Below are 16834 nucleotides of genomic sequence, written 5' to 3' on the forward strand. Positions count from 1 at the left end.
CCTACAATTGATCTTGAAGAAGATGATTCTGATTTGTTTCACTTTCATTCAATAACCACAGACATAGAAAATATTTTGGACTCTGATGAAGAAGACTTTGAAAAAGATACTATTTTAGCAAATGATCTTGCTCAATGGGTGAATGAAAATTCAATTGAACATAATGCTGTTGATGCTCTTCTACATTGTAGGTGTCTTAAAAAAGCATGGACACTCTTCATTGCCATTGACTGCCAGAACATTGTTAGGAACTATGAAAAATGTGACAACAGAAATTAAATCAGGCATGGAATATATTTTTTTTGGTATAGTTAAACAGCTGCAATCGTGTTATTCTTCGCTGTCAGAAGAAAAACAGAGTGAATTGTCAGAAGTTAGCTTATCATTCAATATTGATGGTCTGCCATTGTTCAAAAGCACTAACACATCTCTGTGGCCTGTCATTTGTAAGGTTCACATCAAGCCTGTTCAAATTTTTCCAGTTGCCTTAACATTAGGAAGATCTAAGCCATCAAATCTAGATTTTTTGAGAGAAACTATAAGAGAATTAGACAATGTACTTCAAAATGGATTTCCTTCTGGTAATCGCACTATTAAAGTGAATTTGAAAGGCATAGTGTGTGATGCTCCTGCTAGAGCCTTTGTTAAAGGAACTAAACTATACTGCGGCTACTATGGCTGTGATAAATGTGCCCAAAAAGGAAATTGGATTGGTAGGATGACTTACCAAGATATTAATAACTTGACCTTAAGAACAAATGAAACATTTAGAAACTCTTTAAATCAAGAACATCACAATTATCTCTCTCCATTTTGTGATTTACCAATGGACAAATTAGACATGATTAAACAGTTTCCTTTAGATTACATGCACCTAGTATGTCTTGGTGTAATGAAGAAGTTACTTTTAACTTGGAAAAGAGGCAAATTGGATGTTAGACTGTCCAATCAACAAGTTCAAGAAATAGGTCGCAAACTAGTTAGATTACGATCATTTGTTCCTGAATTTTTTGCCAGAAAACCAAGAAACATGGATGAAATTGATCGATGGAAAGCCACTGAATTCAGGCAGTTTCTTCTGTACACTGGCAAAATTGTCTTGAAAGACATTTTAAGGTCAGATATGTATAAGAATTTCATGGCATTAAGTGTTGGAATATCAATATTGGTTTGTTCAAGTTCAGTCCAAAATCATGCTGACTATGCACACAATCTGCTCGAGTATTTCGTTGAAAGTGCAAGAATAATTTATGGTCCAGAGTTTTTGGTTTACAATGTACACAGCTTACTTCATATTACAGACGAAGCTAAAGAATATGGAAATTTAGATGAATGTTCAGCATTTGCCTTTGAAAACTATTTACAGAAATTAAAAAAAATGGTAAGATCAGGAAGGAGTCCCATGGTACAAATTGTGAAAAGATTAGATGAGCTGGAAAAATTCAATAGTACCAAGAGAGAAGAAAGTTTTCGAAGGTCAAGTGTTCTAAAATTTAAACAACCAAACAATGCTTTTGTCATGGACAATAACCAGTGTTGTGAAATCATTTCAAGGACTCAACAAGTTGATCCAAATGATCCTGAAAAATTATTGTTGCTGTGTAGAGTTTATGAAAGATCAGAACCACTTTTCCGTGCACCTTGCGATTCAAGACTGATTGGGGTTTATAAAGCCTCACCAAGAAATACTAGGATGAAGCTCCTGTCACCTGACAAGCTGGGCAAAAGGGCAATGCTCATAGATATGGACCAGAATGAACCAGTAGCATTTTTAACTATACTGCATGAAATGTAATGTGAGTAAGTAAAAGTGAATAGAGCTAATATATATCTCCATTATAATATACATAATTACATTTGACATGTTAAAAATTTACTGTACATGTAGTAAAAACGTCAAATTTCTTTTTCAATCAGACAAACTCAAATTCAAATTGTTTGGCACAGACTGTGTGTGTGTGTTTATTTATAACATGTATGCAAGACTTGTCAAAGCTCTACCCACAGAACTAAATCTCCAACTGGTGAGACAAGCAAATTACTCCGTAATAAATGTGTTTTCCCCAACGATAACATGGTTAAGTGCTGAAAGAAAAGGGTACATTGTACCAAATCATGTAAATTTGCATGTTCATGTACATTTTTTTAGATAGACATGTACAAGTATTAGTTACAGAAACATGCATGTATGTGTAATAGTGTAGAGAGCATGGTACAAATGTACATGTAGATAATACTAACACTTAAATGGAAAGCATTGTGCATTAAAGAATGGGCAAGAAGATGATTTATATGTCATGTATGTGATGTGAAGTACATTGTATTATGCAGATGAAATAGATTCTATCAATGTAGCCACCATGAGCTGAAACATCATTTATTTGTATTTAATTGTACATGTTATTCAGTATTTAACTAGTTTTACTTTTCATTATCTTTCAGATGTCCAACCATAATGTGTATGTTGTTGTTGAGTTTCTAAGAGAAAAATCAGTTGAAGTGGTGCACTTATCATGGCTCGAAGGATCTGGAGAGGTAATATAATGTTTGTAACTTTTAAAACATTCTTTTAAAAAAATAACTGTACAATGTATACTTTTTCATACATCCTTTATAGTATTAGTACAGAAGTTTTCCTCAGTGTTTGTACTGCCGGTCACCAAGTTTCTAAATCACCTCCTGTTCATAATTACTTTAACACCTGTCTACAGTTCAGTTTATGAACATCTTAGTGTATTATAATTTTATGTTGAAAAACTAGATTTTCACTACATACTATACTTTTGTGTATTCATTTATTTTTGTTGATTGGCTGAAGTCTCTACAAGGCTATAGAAATTTTGTATTAGTTGAATATTGAATTTCATGGTTCTCCAGTCCAGGAAAAAGGTAATATCAAGCTTACAATTATCTGTGTCAAAAGTCTGATGTGAAAATCAACTATTGTGTTGATAAATTATGAGTTTGAGATTTGTTTACTTTATATTTCTAGGATGCAGTTTGTTACTGGCCCCCAACCACAATAAATCTTGCCCAAAGAATTAGAAGAGGAGAGATACCAGACAAGGAAAGGTGGATCGCCCATCCTATTAGAACTTTTCATCATACAGGTAAACAAATTGATGGTCTAGAATACAGTTTATCAGGGAAGGATATATATATATATACTTTTTTTAAACTTGGGGCATAGACAGAAATTTTACATAGAATTAAGGTAGATCACAAGTATATATTTTTTGAGACAGAATTTTTTCATAATTTACCAAAATGAAGATTTTATTATGCTCTTTTCAAAAATTTAATAAAAAGTATGGGTCACCGTGCTATTTTTCAAGCTATGGGTCGTTGAAAATTGCCAAAATTTGGTTAGTTTGTTCATGAAAAAACACATTAGTGTGCATAAAAAAAATTCTATGAGGTAGAATTATGAAATAAATTGTGAGAAGAAAGGTTTCATAATATGTTTTAAGAAAATAAAAAGAAAACATGGTGTCACCGAACTTGTTTTCTTGCTACAAGTAAAAATAAAAAATTTCCCTATTAGCCCAGTATAAATTTTGTACTAAAAGAGTTATTTCCCCTTAAATGGCTCATTTGAAAAAAAATAATTTTTATACCAAAAAAATTGATATTTGTTAAAATATTTTGAATAATACAATTAATTAAGAATTTGTCTTCAAATAGAAAAAATAGTCTAACTATTGAATTGCCAATCTGTCTCCAAATTTGCAGATTTAGGCAAATAATTAGACCGATTTTGTACTGCGATTGTGCAATTCAAGATGGCGGTATACCATGAATCTACCTTAAGAAGATATATGGCAAGAAAGCCAATGAGACAACTCTCCATCCAATATATATATATAGACTAGTTAATATAGACTAGTTAAGACATACATACAAGTATTGTATAACCATGCATGGTTATTGATTATGTTCTCACTTTATTGTTTAAAGTTCTTACATGTATTTCATTCATGTCTTCTTTTTTTTTAAAGTAAAAGACAATCATTTTTATATATGAACAAGTAAATTGTTAATACTTATATGTTCATTTACGTTTTAACAGATGACTATGATAAAGCAGATCAATACTGCAAAAAGTTTGAAGTTACGAGTAATGTCGAGTCAGAAATAGAGCAGGAAGTGGCACAGGGAAGAGTAATAAGTAAGCCTGACAGATTAATCTCAGATGATTCTGATGAAAATAATAGAGGTTGGTATATTTGGTGAAAAGCTATTTTTATGTCTTCAAAAATATTTTCAAAAGTAACTCACATGCTTTATTAACCATGTATTACACATGCATAAAATTCTCTATAGCTGTTTAGACACTTAATCATAAAATGCAAAATGATTTCATGCTAAATAAAACAAGTGCAACTCTTATTTGAAATGAGTCTGCAATTACTTGTACTTTAATATTGTCACAAAACAATAGTTTTAATTTTATCTTCAAAATTGAAAGAAATCCCTCAGATGGCTAAGCAATTTTCCGTTTTAAAATCGTTTCATTTTTAACTGTTGCCTTTTTGAATGTTCATGGACGTTTTAGAATAATGGGAAGAAAATTCATGAAGTAAGTGAGATTTAACAGTCAAAACAAGTTAATTGAGTGAATTTTTGACATCGTTTTATTTTTATACATGTAAAGGACACCAAACTTTGAAGTTATCTCAAAATGACTAAAATTATGTTAAAATTTGCTAGATCCTTGTTCATGTGATCATTCATAGCACAGCTGTTGATTCTCTAATTTATTTGTAAAATTTCTTTCAGAAGAGCAGGATAATGAAAAATTACCAGACTTAAGCTTGCATGTACAAAAGCAGAGAAGGTTAAAAAAAAAAAGACAGCGTGAAGAAAGAGATTCTGACAGTAACGATGGTATGTTTTCCTATTCCCACCCTTATAATGAGTCTCATTTTCTACCAGACTCTTACACAATTGTGCACCATTCATATCAGCTTAAATTATAGCAGTGATGTTTATGGTGAGGGTTGGACTTTCCTATGTTAGTCTTAATAGAATTCTTATTTCATCCTATTTTACACTCTGTAATCTGTTACACATGCTCTTTTGTCAGGTTGTTGTCTCTTACATTTTCCCCATGACCCATATGGCCCAGATCTAGAGGTTTTTGTGCATACAAAAAGGTGCAATTTTTGTATAGGATATGTAATACATCCTTGAGATAAGGCATAAGCCCAATCTATTGTATACCAAGATTTGATGGTTTATCCGAAATAATAGACTTCCATATTTTTTTAGGGGGTCTCACAAATTTAACTTATCATATGGTTAAGCATTAGAAATGAATGATATATGATTATATTCAATGGCATTTTGGTGTTATTATTGATATAAAATGTATATTGTAGAAGAAAGTGTACAGGAACCAAGGAAAAAACTTCCAGCTGCACCCAAGGCACCTATATTTGTACCAGACAGTGATGGGTCAAGGACACAGAACTCAAGTCCTACATGTAGGCCTGATGAATCTAGGTTAATATCACCTAATAGAGATGCACATGTATCAGGAGGACTTAACTCAAGTCCGACGTGTAGGCCTGATCAATCTAGCCAATCTAGGTTTATTTCACCTAATAGAAATGTACAGGTATCAAGAGGACTTAACTCAAGTCCTACATGTAGGCCTGATCAGTCATCGGTGGTTACACCAAATAGAGATGTCTCAAAAAGACAGGATTCAGCATATAGGCCTGTTCCATCTACAAGTGGTCGATCAAGACAAGACTCCTCATGTAGTAAGTGTTCTATGGCATTTTTATGATGTATGTATCATTCTAGAGACATACATTTATCATGTTTATGTAATGAAGAGCACTTTTAACTCTTTTAAATAGAAAATTATTTTATTATCAAGTAAAATGTGACAAGCTTGTGAATGCAATGATTTAGTACTCACATTTTCAAAAATAAAAATCACATTTTGGTCTGAAATCCTGTATAGTGTATGTTAAATTTATTGATTTTCTGTAAATAAGGTAAACAAAACTTTATCATGTTTTTAATAACTCCTTATACATGTGTTATAGGTGAACATAATAGCAGGCAATAATTTCCGATTGTCTAGAACATCATTGCCAGTATGTCTGTCCCAAAAATTTGGGAAGATGACATTAAACCTTCAGTTGATAATATGTTTAGTTAACAAGACTTGTTGCTTTTATTTCACCCAGTGTAGTTATGTATGAGAAAAAAAACATGCACTTCATACCAAGACAATTGTAGAACTTACTTTCATCATAGAAATAGGCTATTTGATATTTTTTCCAGCTCAGTAGCTGAATTCTCTAAGATTTTTATCAATTTGTCTTGTAGACTGTCAAACTGTTATTGTTCAAAAATTAAGAACATTAGAGGATGGCATCAAAGAAATTAAAACTGCCATTTCACAGCTGGCTGCAACAGGACATGGTGGTGTTGTGGCCACTAGTATTGTGGAAGATGTTATTCAGCACCCCATCAACTACATACATGAAATGAGGGACCTTGAGGATAAAATGAAAGATGATCATTTCAAGAATAAACTTGTAAGTTGGTGTCTCTGATTATTCTTATATGGTTCTTGTTCTCTTTGACATCTCTTTAAAAAGCATTTCTTTTATGTTTTTATTTTTATCAAACTGATGCACTCTAATTTCACTGATGTTTTTTACTTTTGAATTCATAGGTTAAATGCATAGAGCATACATAATTGGAGATACAAATTGAAAGAGTCTGTTTATGTATTGTTGTGCAAGTTATCTTAGAAAATTTAATGTGTCTCAAACATTAAATTTCACGGAAAATACATAAATAAAAACATGACTAAATTGTAATTTTGTAGGTCCAGTATTTGGTGTCACAAGGTGGTCACAGCCGTTCAGACTGTATAAGACGGATGATGAAGAAGTGTGGCACTAATCAGTTATGGGCCAAATACAGTTTAAAGGGACAAAAAGGGAAGGAGGCATTCACAGGTCACCCTTTGTGCAGGATAGTCATGAGTAAGTTGATTACAAAAATATGTGGAACAGCCAGTGCCATTAACATTAGAATAAATTTTTCATCTGACTTTAATCTCAAAAAGAATTCATGTGATAAATTTGAATATCACATTTCTCACTTATCCATAAACAGAGTGCAACGTTATATAAAGTAATTAAATATATAGGACTCAAATCTATGGTGGGTACCAGATCTACGGCAGAGTCTAAATCTATGGTAAATATGACGTCACATCATCCCAAAACTATGTCAGATTTTTTTAATGTCATAATCAATGGCAAGTTGATATTTCCTATTCTATGGCAGATTTTTGTTGTTTCCAAATATATGGCAAAACTGGGGCTTCTACAGGTACAGCAGATTTCGTCCTCATCTTTGGGATGATACATGTCAGTAAAATCTTTCTTTAAACCATCCGCAAATTGTTGGCAAGGGAAATACTTTCGACTGGAAGTTCAAATCTAAAGGTTCAGCTATCTTTGTGGCTGGGACAATTTTATATGGCATTATTCAATTGTGACATTTATTTGTTACCTTTTTTCCCTGGAAAATGATGCAATTTAACAATCTCCCATAGTCAAAAACGAAAATCTGGCACAGACTTGATTTGTTTGACATTTGTAACATCACATATGCCATAGATTTGGAATCTGCCATAAATATGAGTCCCAATTATATATAAAAAAAAGATCGATACAGTTAAATATAATAAGAAAATCTGTAATACTTTTTTCAGAATGTTGTGCAAGAGTGTTTCCAAAATCAAAGGTTTCAGATATGGAGGAAGTGTTAATTGACTTCCTAAAACAGGCCCCGCACAAGCCAGGAGGACCAAAATATAAGGTATTTTTCGATTGAATAGAATATCTTTTACATTTATCTGAAAGGCTTATTTATTTAAAAGTATATTTTTTGCAATTTGAATACTTAGATAAGACAATTTTTGCGCCTGTCCCAAGTCAGGAGCCTCTGGCCTTTGTTAGTCTTGTATTATTTTAATTTTAGTTTCTTGTATATAATTTGGAAATTAGTATGGCGTTCATTATCACTGAACTAGTATATATTTGTTTAGGGGCCAGCTGAAGGACGCCTCTCCGGGTGCGGGAATTTCTCGCTACATTGAAGACCTGTTGGTGACCTTCTGCTGTTGTTTTTTTTTATTTGGTCGGGTTGTTGTCTCTTTGACACGTTCCCCATTTCCATTCTCAATTTTATTGTCATGTTCTTGACAATAAAATTATTGTCTTTATCCTACAATTAAAACTTAATGTTTGTAGCATTTGATTTTGACACGTAAAATATTATTTGTTTGTTGCCCATCTTAGAAATTACTTGATATGCAAAAATTGCAGAAGTTTTCCTTGATTGATTATACTGTAAATTCAGAAATTATTGCGCACATTTATTATTGCGATTTTGTCATTTTACACTCGAATGCGATTTTAATTTTTACGATTTTGAGAAAAAGTCATGCTTAATTCAGTTAAAATATTACAAAATGCGAGTTTTAATTATTGCGTTTACAACTCCGTCGCATTATTGGCAATAATAAAAACCTCGCAATAATTTCTGAATTTACAGTTTTAAATTTGCATACATGAGAGCTTGATTAAAAGGGATTACAACAACTATAACTGGGGCTAGAATTAAATGCTTTAATAGGGTGCTTGAAAGTACTGATTTTGTTAACAAATTACTTTTTTTATAATTTCAGAAACCTGCAAGAAAAGGACAGACCATAACACAAGATGAATTAGAGTCTGAATAAATAAATGATTTAATGTACCTTGATTCTACTGATTTTAGTCCTGTCAATACTGTTTATTTAAGATGTTCAAAAAACTATATTCCAATTTCTGCAACAATTGAAGCTTTGGCTATAAACTAGATCATTGATTGACATTATTATGATTATATGTCAAATTCTCGTTTAAAGAGATATGAAATCTCCTTGTCAATGCAAGAATTTAACCTTATTGAATTGACTTTGAAGGTAACAGGACCCAGTTTAAACAGTGAGAGGTTGACAAGCTTTCAATTCAGTGGTTGTCGTTTGTTTATGTGTTACATATTTGTTTATCGTTCATTTTTTTTTACATAAATAAGGCGGTTAGTTTTCTCGTTTGAATTGTTTTACATTATCTTATCAGGGTCTATTATAGCGGACTATGTGGTATGGGCTTTGATCATTGTTTAAGGTCGTACGGTGACCTATAATTGTTAATGTTTGTGTCATTTTGGTCTTTTGTGGATAGTTGTCTCATTGGGAATCATGCCACATCTTCTTTTTATATTTGCTTTGGCATAGTTTTTTTTCTCATAAAGAATATTTTGCCTTTAGAGCTTAAGTTGTAATGGTGAGTGTGTTCGCCTCAACTGAAGAGGTCTTGGGTTAGAACTCTGGCCCTGCCAAACCAATGACAATAAAATTATTATTTGTCGCTTCTTCCCAAATGAGTTAGAACAAAGACTTGTTGGCCTGTCGGGCTAGAACCAAAAAATCTGGCAAAACATGTTGGTCTATTACAAGACAGGGTTTAGCCCAGTTAGTATTAATTTCTAATAATATTATCTTCACATTAAGAATATGCATCTGACTTGCCACTGGTCATTAAACAAACAACCAACCATCCATCCAAGCTTATGGAGATGTCGCTTTTTCATCAATTAAACAGGTGCATTACAAATAAAGAAATGGATGATATACAAAACACTGCACAATCAATTATAAGTTTTTAAACCAAAGTAATGGTGGTAGCACTAATGCATCATTGTTACACAAATGTGTTAAAAATGTTTTTCAGAGGTTGACAGAAACGTTTTTCATAAAACCTTATTTCAACGTTTTCTGAATGTTCCATATAACGTTTCTTCAAAATGTTTTTGAAACATTAATAATTGTCTACAAATTTTTATTTTTAAAACGTTTCAATAAAACATTCTAGAAACCAAAACAAAACATTTCTAAAACGTTTTTAAAATGTTGAATTGTTTGCTGGGTATGCATCAGGGGACAGTAGAACCAGGGGCAACCACAAATTTAGACAGACAAGAGTGAAGAGAGACGTCTTCTATCACTCATTCTTCCCGAGAACAACAAGAGAGTGGAACAAACTCCCAGAATCAGTAGTGGAGTCCGGATCACTAGAGGACTTCAGGGCCAGAGTGAACATCATCCCCTGGACCCAACCACACCTCAAATAGACAGCAGGAGAACCAGTGTATATAGTTGTAATTAAGCATATTTTATTGTAAATACCATCCAGATTTTCCTGGACTTTTACTTTTGGCCAGAGAGGAGTGGCCTCCTGTCTGTTTGAGATGCGCCCGAGTCAATTACACTTTTATAGAGTTCGACTCGTAACCGGGAAGAAGAAGAAGAGGAAAACATCAAATTTTGTCCAGATGTGAATGTTTCCGTCAACACTGTTCATTTAATTTAATAGAACATGGGCTTCATTTTATTTGAGAGTGCCCTAGATTATAGGCTGGGTATTGATCCGTTTTTTTAATCCAGATCAATCAGACAGGAAAAGAGACAAAAGCTAAGATAAATAAATAGAGTTATTCCTCTTTGTACTAGCGATCACTAGCTCTCTCCTTTCCTATGTACATAATTTGTATAATCATGTGAACATATTTGTTCTAAATCACATGTATTTATTAACAATCAGTATATATTGCATGAGTTTGTGTGGATATTGTACTCATGAACTTTGTGATTTGTGTTGATGTATATATGGGCCTATTTATTAGGAATAAAGTACCGACCGTGCGAGGGCTGCATGTATACTGCAGAAGCCAGTCAACGGGTCGTTAAAAACTTCCATTTGTAATAAAGATATTTGAATATATTGTTTTGATAGAAAATTAACTTTCTTGTGCTAATATTTTTCTTCTGGTCGCTTCTTTACGCTTATTGTACCTATGTATGTTAATTAGTGAGACCGGTACGAGTTGGTAAAAATAAGGTACGAGTTGGTTGAGTACGAGTTGGTCGTGTAACTTTTTGTGTTTTTTTTTCTATCTTTTACCTTAAAATGAAGAAGTAATCCGAAAGACTACGAATGGACAAATAAGAGATGGAATCTCCATCTGTTAATTTTCGGTCTTCTATTCATTCTGTCATAAATAACCTACCACAAGGCCATGATAAGGCATTTAAACAAGCCATTTATACAACAGCAGCTAACATTTTTGTTCTTTTAGCAGGTGCTGCAGCTATTGCAGTCTACTTTATCCTTGAACCGTTTCTTGGACCATTATTATGGTCTGTGCTATGTGGTACATTTTTGTACCCCTTCAAGCGCTCCTTGACGAATTCTTTGAGGAATTGGTTGTCAGGGCTTCGTAATTCTGGCACCCCTATCGTTGTCGGAATCGTAACGTTACCTTTCAGCTCAGCAAATCAGGCGTACGAGTCCGTATACTCTAAGATTGTTGACCATCTGAAGGTGTTGGGAGGAGGACTGTTAACTGTTTTCTCTGCCTACTTATTATGGCACTTTGGTCCAGTATATTCTATATTTGGTGCTTTACAGTCCATTTTGTATTTTGTTTACGATGCACTGGGATATTTTACATCCTTTTGGGTAAGTTTTGCTTGAAATGAAGTCTATTATTAATAGTAATATACATGTACCTTTATACCTTTATCTTCAGGTCGTTACATAAGCCAAAGGCTTCTACTGACCCCTCATCTTCGATTGTCGTATATGATTTCTCATCTCATAATAATATATTTATATATTAAACTTATCAAAAAATACTTATTTAGGTGTGCGCAGCTGAAACACTTAACACGAACATATGAATATATATAGGTTCCAATTTTTGCCATTTAATGCAAACTTAAAATTATTCAGAGTCTTTGCCGTCACCGTTAAAAATGACAGGTTATTCCACTGATCCACTACTCTAATTGAAAAAGTATTTAGTCTATGTGTGGTCTTACACTATTTTTTAAAAAGTTTTAATGAGTGACCTCTAGTATTATTTAGATAGTGCTAAAGTAAATATGTCTGACATTATAATATAGATTGCACATACATGTCATGTATGTTAAATAAATTATAGAGGGTGGTTTCAGACATTTAAAAAAAGGGGTCCCAACTCTATGTCCCCATTTAATTTCAAAAGCATAAAAAGGGGCCCTCCCTACCCCCGAAACCCTCCCCATGATCTGCTAATGATTATTAACCTACTATTAGGCTGTGTTTACTGACTACCACTACCTATGTCTGTGTCATAGTCATACGGTGGGTTAGTTCAGTTCTTGCTTACTGCATTTGGAACATTAATAATCTGACAATGTCAATGTAATAAATTTTATTTTTTTATATGGTATTTATTTCTAATTTAGAGACAAAAAAAATATAAAAAATAAATAAGTAAATCAAGAAAAAAAACAAGAAATAAATTTAATGATGATTAATAAATTAAATAAATGCACAAAAGTGTAAACATGGTAAACCAAATAAATAAAAAGTCGAACAACAATAAAGCAACAGGGACGTTGCTATACACCAGCAGTCAAGTAAAGAGTTTATCACTTCAGTATTTTATTACTTTTTATATGGAGAAGACGATTTAAGTTGCAAAACTTGTGTCTAACCTATTGTCAATGTTTTTGGACAATAAAATATGTTTAAACTAAACTATCACTTAAATTGCATGAAGGTTCAAAAACATCTTGCTACATGTACTTAACTGAAACAATTAACATTATATTTCATGCACAGTATCAAGGGATTGAATTTTGTTTAAACAAATTCTAATTCTGTATTTTTCAGGTATGGACTATTGTAGTGGCATACTTGCTGGCTGTAGGATTTCTGTGGTCCCCAGAATCCAAACGTTACTTGCGGTACCTGTCAATGCCCGTGTGGTTTGTTCTAATTCTTCATACAGCGACAGTTGCTGGATCTTTGAGAGTTCCTCTGTTTATTCTCCTGCTGATACTCATCATTGTAGGTTTTGTGGCAGAAGTTAGAGAACTCAGAAAACCAAGAAAAATAGAGGGTAAATTTTGTTAATTTATTTTTGATTGAATTTATATTTCAAAGTAATAAATTTATAAACAAGAAAATGTGATATAACTGCTAGTGAGACAAATTTATTCATCAAGGAACAAAATACAAGGATGTTGACAGAATGGTTTAATAATAACAGATCGTGTTTAATGGACAAATATTTAGTGAATGGCCATGCAATGTACATAGTAGAACAGAAGGGAAAATAACATTCACTGCATTTGATAGACACAGCTAAGACTTGAAAATTTAGTACATAATACTCATTTATTCATGCAGGAAATATTTCATGATGATTTATAATGTAATATATATATATACAACTTAATAATTTATGGTTTGACAAAGCTAAGCTAGTTAATGTAAAACCAGTACTGACTAAGTTATAGGTGAACTTGTGACTCCATCGCTGACTGAATTATAAGTAAACTTATGACTATCTTTGACTGAATTGTAGGATAACTATTGACTCCATTACTGACTGAATTATAGGTAAACTGGTGACTCCATCTCTGACTGAAGTAAAGGTAAACTTGTGACTACATTTCTGACAATGACCAATAGATAAACTTGTGACTCCTTCACTGACTGAAGAAAGAATTGTAGGTAAACTGGTGACTCAATCACTGATTGAATCGTAGGTAAACTAGTTACTTATTACTGACTGAATCAGTGTTCTCCCCAGGATTTTTGGATAGCACCATGGTAGCGCGTGACAAGTTCTATAAACGTGTTGACTTTTGTGACGCGTCGCATAGTTTTTTATGGTGTTTTATTCATAATATGGTTATACCCTTATGAAAGGTTAGTTTTTGCATTCTTTTAATTGTTTTCTTCTTAACCCTGTTCTAAGTTTGACATATTCTGATTAAATAATTGAAAAGCAATAAAGATTTAATATTATTTATTCAAGAATAATAAAACAAGATAAAATACATGTACATAACATATGACAAGCACTAAGGAAAGTTACTATTGTTTTCAAATTTGCAAGTGCTCACTGATTAAAATATCTAATTATTCTTTACTTTCTATATAAAACATTTAGGCTTAAGAACTAAAGTTAAAACAATTTCATAAAGTCAATTTAAAGCAAATAAATAACCAGTAAATAAAATTATTTCATTTCACAAGAAGTTTTATTATTATTTAATTTCAATAAAAAAAATACTGGAAAGGCACTGGAAAGGTTTATATTAAAACTAAGAAAGGAAGGAAAGGATACCTTTTTCATCTTGGGTAATAATTTAAAAAAATACTTGAAAGATTTATATTAAAACTAAGAAGGAAGGGATGGATACCTTTCTTATCTTGGGTAATAATTAACCAGGGATTGGTCTTCTGTCAATCACTGTCTATACAAAGTTAATAACAATTCTAAATAACAAGGGATGTTGGTGTGGGGCTTATCGCGCCCTTTATTTTACAATTTTAGTTGGTTTTTCCGCTGGGCTCCAGTCATTATGAGTTTTGATTCCCCATTTTCGGTATCGTATCATATTTATGTCAAGTGAAGCTTTGACCACGTGCTTCATAAAGAATCAAAATATGTATGATCCTTAAAATATATTCTTAATCCAACAATAATTCATCTTAATCCAACAACGTTATGTAATTGTATCACTTCCCCGTGGTGTGTACAACTAGTTACTTTATTACTGACTGAATTGTAGGTAAACTTGTGACTTCTTCTCTGATTGAATTGTAGGTAAACTTGTGACTCCATCACCAGTAGAAACAGCTTGGATTGTAATTACTGGTGACTATGACAGTTTAAATACAGAGAAACAATCGGAAGAATTAGCTACCACTTCAGAACAAAATGTAGCTGGTGGGGATAGTCAAAAGAAAGAAAATAAAACAGGTAAAACGTAGCTGGTGGGGAAATCAAAAGACAGTGTACTATATGTACATTTTGACTAATAACATCTCTTTAGTGGTACTTAAGGCATCAGAATTTTATAATTTTAAAACTGACAAAAATTTGGAAGAGTTCAAAACAAACAAAAAGGCTGGGCATAGTAAGCTAAAATTAAACCTTTTCCAATGCACAATATCGGTACTAACTATAAAGTACACCTTTTGTAAAGCATCAGATCAACACTAACTATAAAGTACACCTTTTGTAAAGCATCAGATCAACACTAACTATAAAGTACACCTTTTGTAAAGCATCAGATCAACACTAACTATAAAGTACACCTTTTGTAAAGCATCAGATCAACACTAACTATAAAGTATACCTTTTGTAAAGCATCAGATACATATTTTAACAAATCACATATTTCTTTTTAAATTTTGGTGAAAGATTTGCATTGTATCATTGAATTAGAAATGTTGTCATAAGTATAAATAAATTTACCTTGGGTATTGATGCAAAGTATTAATTTTTTGTTTGTTTGTAGAAACAGAACTAAAGAAACCAAGTAGTCTACCAGTAAAATTAATTAGCACTGCCCCGCCACAACCAAAGTATGAAAAGCAGATAACATCCAAACTGAATGTGACTTGGAAAAAAGATTTAAAAGAAACACCAGAACCTGTAGCAACCAAACCTCAGACATCTGAAACAACAACAAAACAAGCACCGCCTTCCAAGGAACCAAACAAACCTAAACCTACTGTTTCTGTGGAGGCAACAGGTTCTGATAGTGACAAATTCTTTCTGATATTATTTTGGATGTTGATCTTGACTAGACTATGGATGAACATGTGGATATTACAGTTACTTTTACCCATTGGCTTCATTATGTGGTTGTTCAAATTTTTAGGTATTATAAATGAACATTTCAAAATTTGTGTGGAGAATTTTCTGATTTGTATGGCTGTAAATTTTTCAGATGCTATTGAATTTGTATAGCAAGAAGATGTAGGATAGATATGAATGTAACAAATTTTATTGTTAGAAAATATATGATCTTGTTTATTCTCAGAAACAACTGAAACAAATTCAACCGCAAAATGCTTTTTTTGCAATTGCATTATGTACCTAAAAACCAATTAAAGACAGAGAGTAACTGTAAGAAAAAAGTACTGACAAGATCTGCAAATAAATGAACTTGAAATAATCATCAATTGCTATAAACATGTAAGATTTATGAATAGGCATATGTATCTGATTCCAATAAATGTAAAGATTGCCTGTTTAAGATTAAGGCAGTTTGGAGTCACTTGTTAAAATTATAAGGAGCCATATTTGAGCTGGATGTATTGAATTTGTTTTGCAGGATACCATTTAAGTAGTGAAGGTATCTTGGGTGATAAGGTGAAACCATTGAAAGGTAAAGCAGAGGAATGGTTGATGAAGAGAAAGGATGCTTTGGCACCTAGATGGATTTGTGGGCTCTTCCTTTTGATGAAAAGGGGTGATGCTAAGGTAAATAATGAATGAGTGTCAGTAGATCTTAAAACACAGCTTCTAAAAATGAACAAGCTACAATTTGTTAAGGATGTTTCGGAAATGTATGCTATAAATTCAAACTAAAAGCAAATTTTATTATTTAAAAAAATGAATAGTATTTTTGGTTACACTTTTTATAAAAGATGCTTTTTTTTCCTTATGAAAATTTTAGTAAATAAGAATGTAAGAGTCCTATTCATTAGGACACAAGTGGTTCACAATATCAAGTGTACAACTATATATAGGCCTACTTTTTGTGGTAGAGATTCATGAATCTAGTAACTGTTCTAAACATTTCTGACAGTGAAGTAGTTTAGAATTGGAGTTATCTTCTTTTGTCCATAATTGTATTTAATTCAAATACTTTAATAGAATTTACCTCTTATGC

At 32.3% G+C, this 16834-nt stretch overlaps 3 protein-coding genes across 7 annotated transcripts in view; all 3 read left to right on the plus strand.

Moving 5' to 3' along the window:
- The first annotated feature begins 201 nt into the window (after positions 1-201).
- LOC139512863 (uncharacterized) lies at positions 202-3104 on the plus strand. 2 transcript variants are annotated; one of them, XM_071300798.1, is made up of 3 exons: positions 202-1800; positions 2443-2535; positions 2993-3104. In XM_071300798.1, the coding sequence occupies exon 1, from the start codon at positions 254-256 to the stop codon at positions 1793-1795; it is 1542 nt and encodes a 513-aa protein (XP_071156899.1). In that variant the 5' UTR covers positions 202-253; the 3' UTR covers positions 1796-1800; positions 2443-2535; positions 2993-3104. The 2 variants fall into 2 exon arrangements, with proteins under 2 accessions (XP_071156899.1, XP_071156900.1); XM_071300799.1 differs by having other exon boundaries at positions 202-1796.
- On the plus strand, positions 1974-8789 carry LOC139511008 (uncharacterized). The gene is made up of 10 exons (XM_071297573.1): positions 1974-2024; positions 2443-2535; positions 2993-3110; positions 4070-4216; positions 4780-4887; positions 5382-5768; positions 6346-6557; positions 6854-7013; positions 7751-7857; positions 8729-8789. Exons 1-10 carry the CDS (start codon positions 1974-1976, stop codon positions 8780-8782), a joined length of 1437 nt encoding a protein of 478 aa, XP_071153674.1. The 3' UTR covers positions 8783-8789.
- A 2257-nt stretch (positions 8790-11046) lies between these two features.
- The window catches only part of LOC139512864 (transmembrane protein 245-like), a 34102-nt gene continuing 28314 nt past the window's right edge, over positions 11047-16834 (plus strand). For all 4 annotated transcript variants that reach the window (XM_071300800.1, XM_071300802.1, XM_071300801.1 and 1 more), the window contains exons 1-5: positions 11047-11606; positions 12807-13035; positions 14755-14910; positions 15452-15817; positions 16274-16422. In XM_071300800.1, coding sequence (XP_071156901.1) covers positions 11097-11606; positions 12807-13035; positions 14755-14910; positions 15452-15817; positions 16274-16422 — 1410 coding nt within the window. In that variant the 5' untranslated portion in view covers positions 11047-11096. The remainder of the gene's footprint in view (positions 11607-12806; positions 13036-14754; positions 14911-15451; positions 15818-16273; positions 16423-16834) is intronic.

The sequence above is a fragment of the Mytilus edulis genome, chromosome 2 (genome assembly GCF_963676685.1).
Source record: "Mytilus edulis chromosome 2, xbMytEdul2.2, whole genome shotgun sequence".
In the NCBI taxonomy this organism is placed as follows: Eukaryota; Metazoa; Mollusca; class Bivalvia; order Mytilida; family Mytilidae; genus Mytilus; species Mytilus edulis.

What these genes read in the sequence shown, in the direction of transcription:
- LOC139511008 (XM_071297573.1), top strand. Translation starts at nt 1,974, where the DNA reads ATGTATGCAAGACTTGTCAAAGCTCTACCCACAGAACTAAATCTCCAA. An exon ending in ATCATTTCAAGAATAAACTT is followed by an intron (nt 6,558 to 6,853) that starts GTAAGTTGGTGT and finishes GTAATTTTGTAG; the next exon opens with GTCCAGTATTTGGTGTCACA. An exon ending in TTTGTGCAGGATAGTCATGA is followed by an intron (nt 7,014 to 7,750) that starts GTAAGTTGATTA and finishes TACTTTTTTCAG; the next exon opens with AATGTTGTGCAAGAGTGTTT.
- LOC139512863 (XM_071300798.1), top strand. Translation starts at nt 254, where the DNA reads ATGAAAAATGTGACAACAGAAATTAAATCAGGCATGGAATATATTTTT.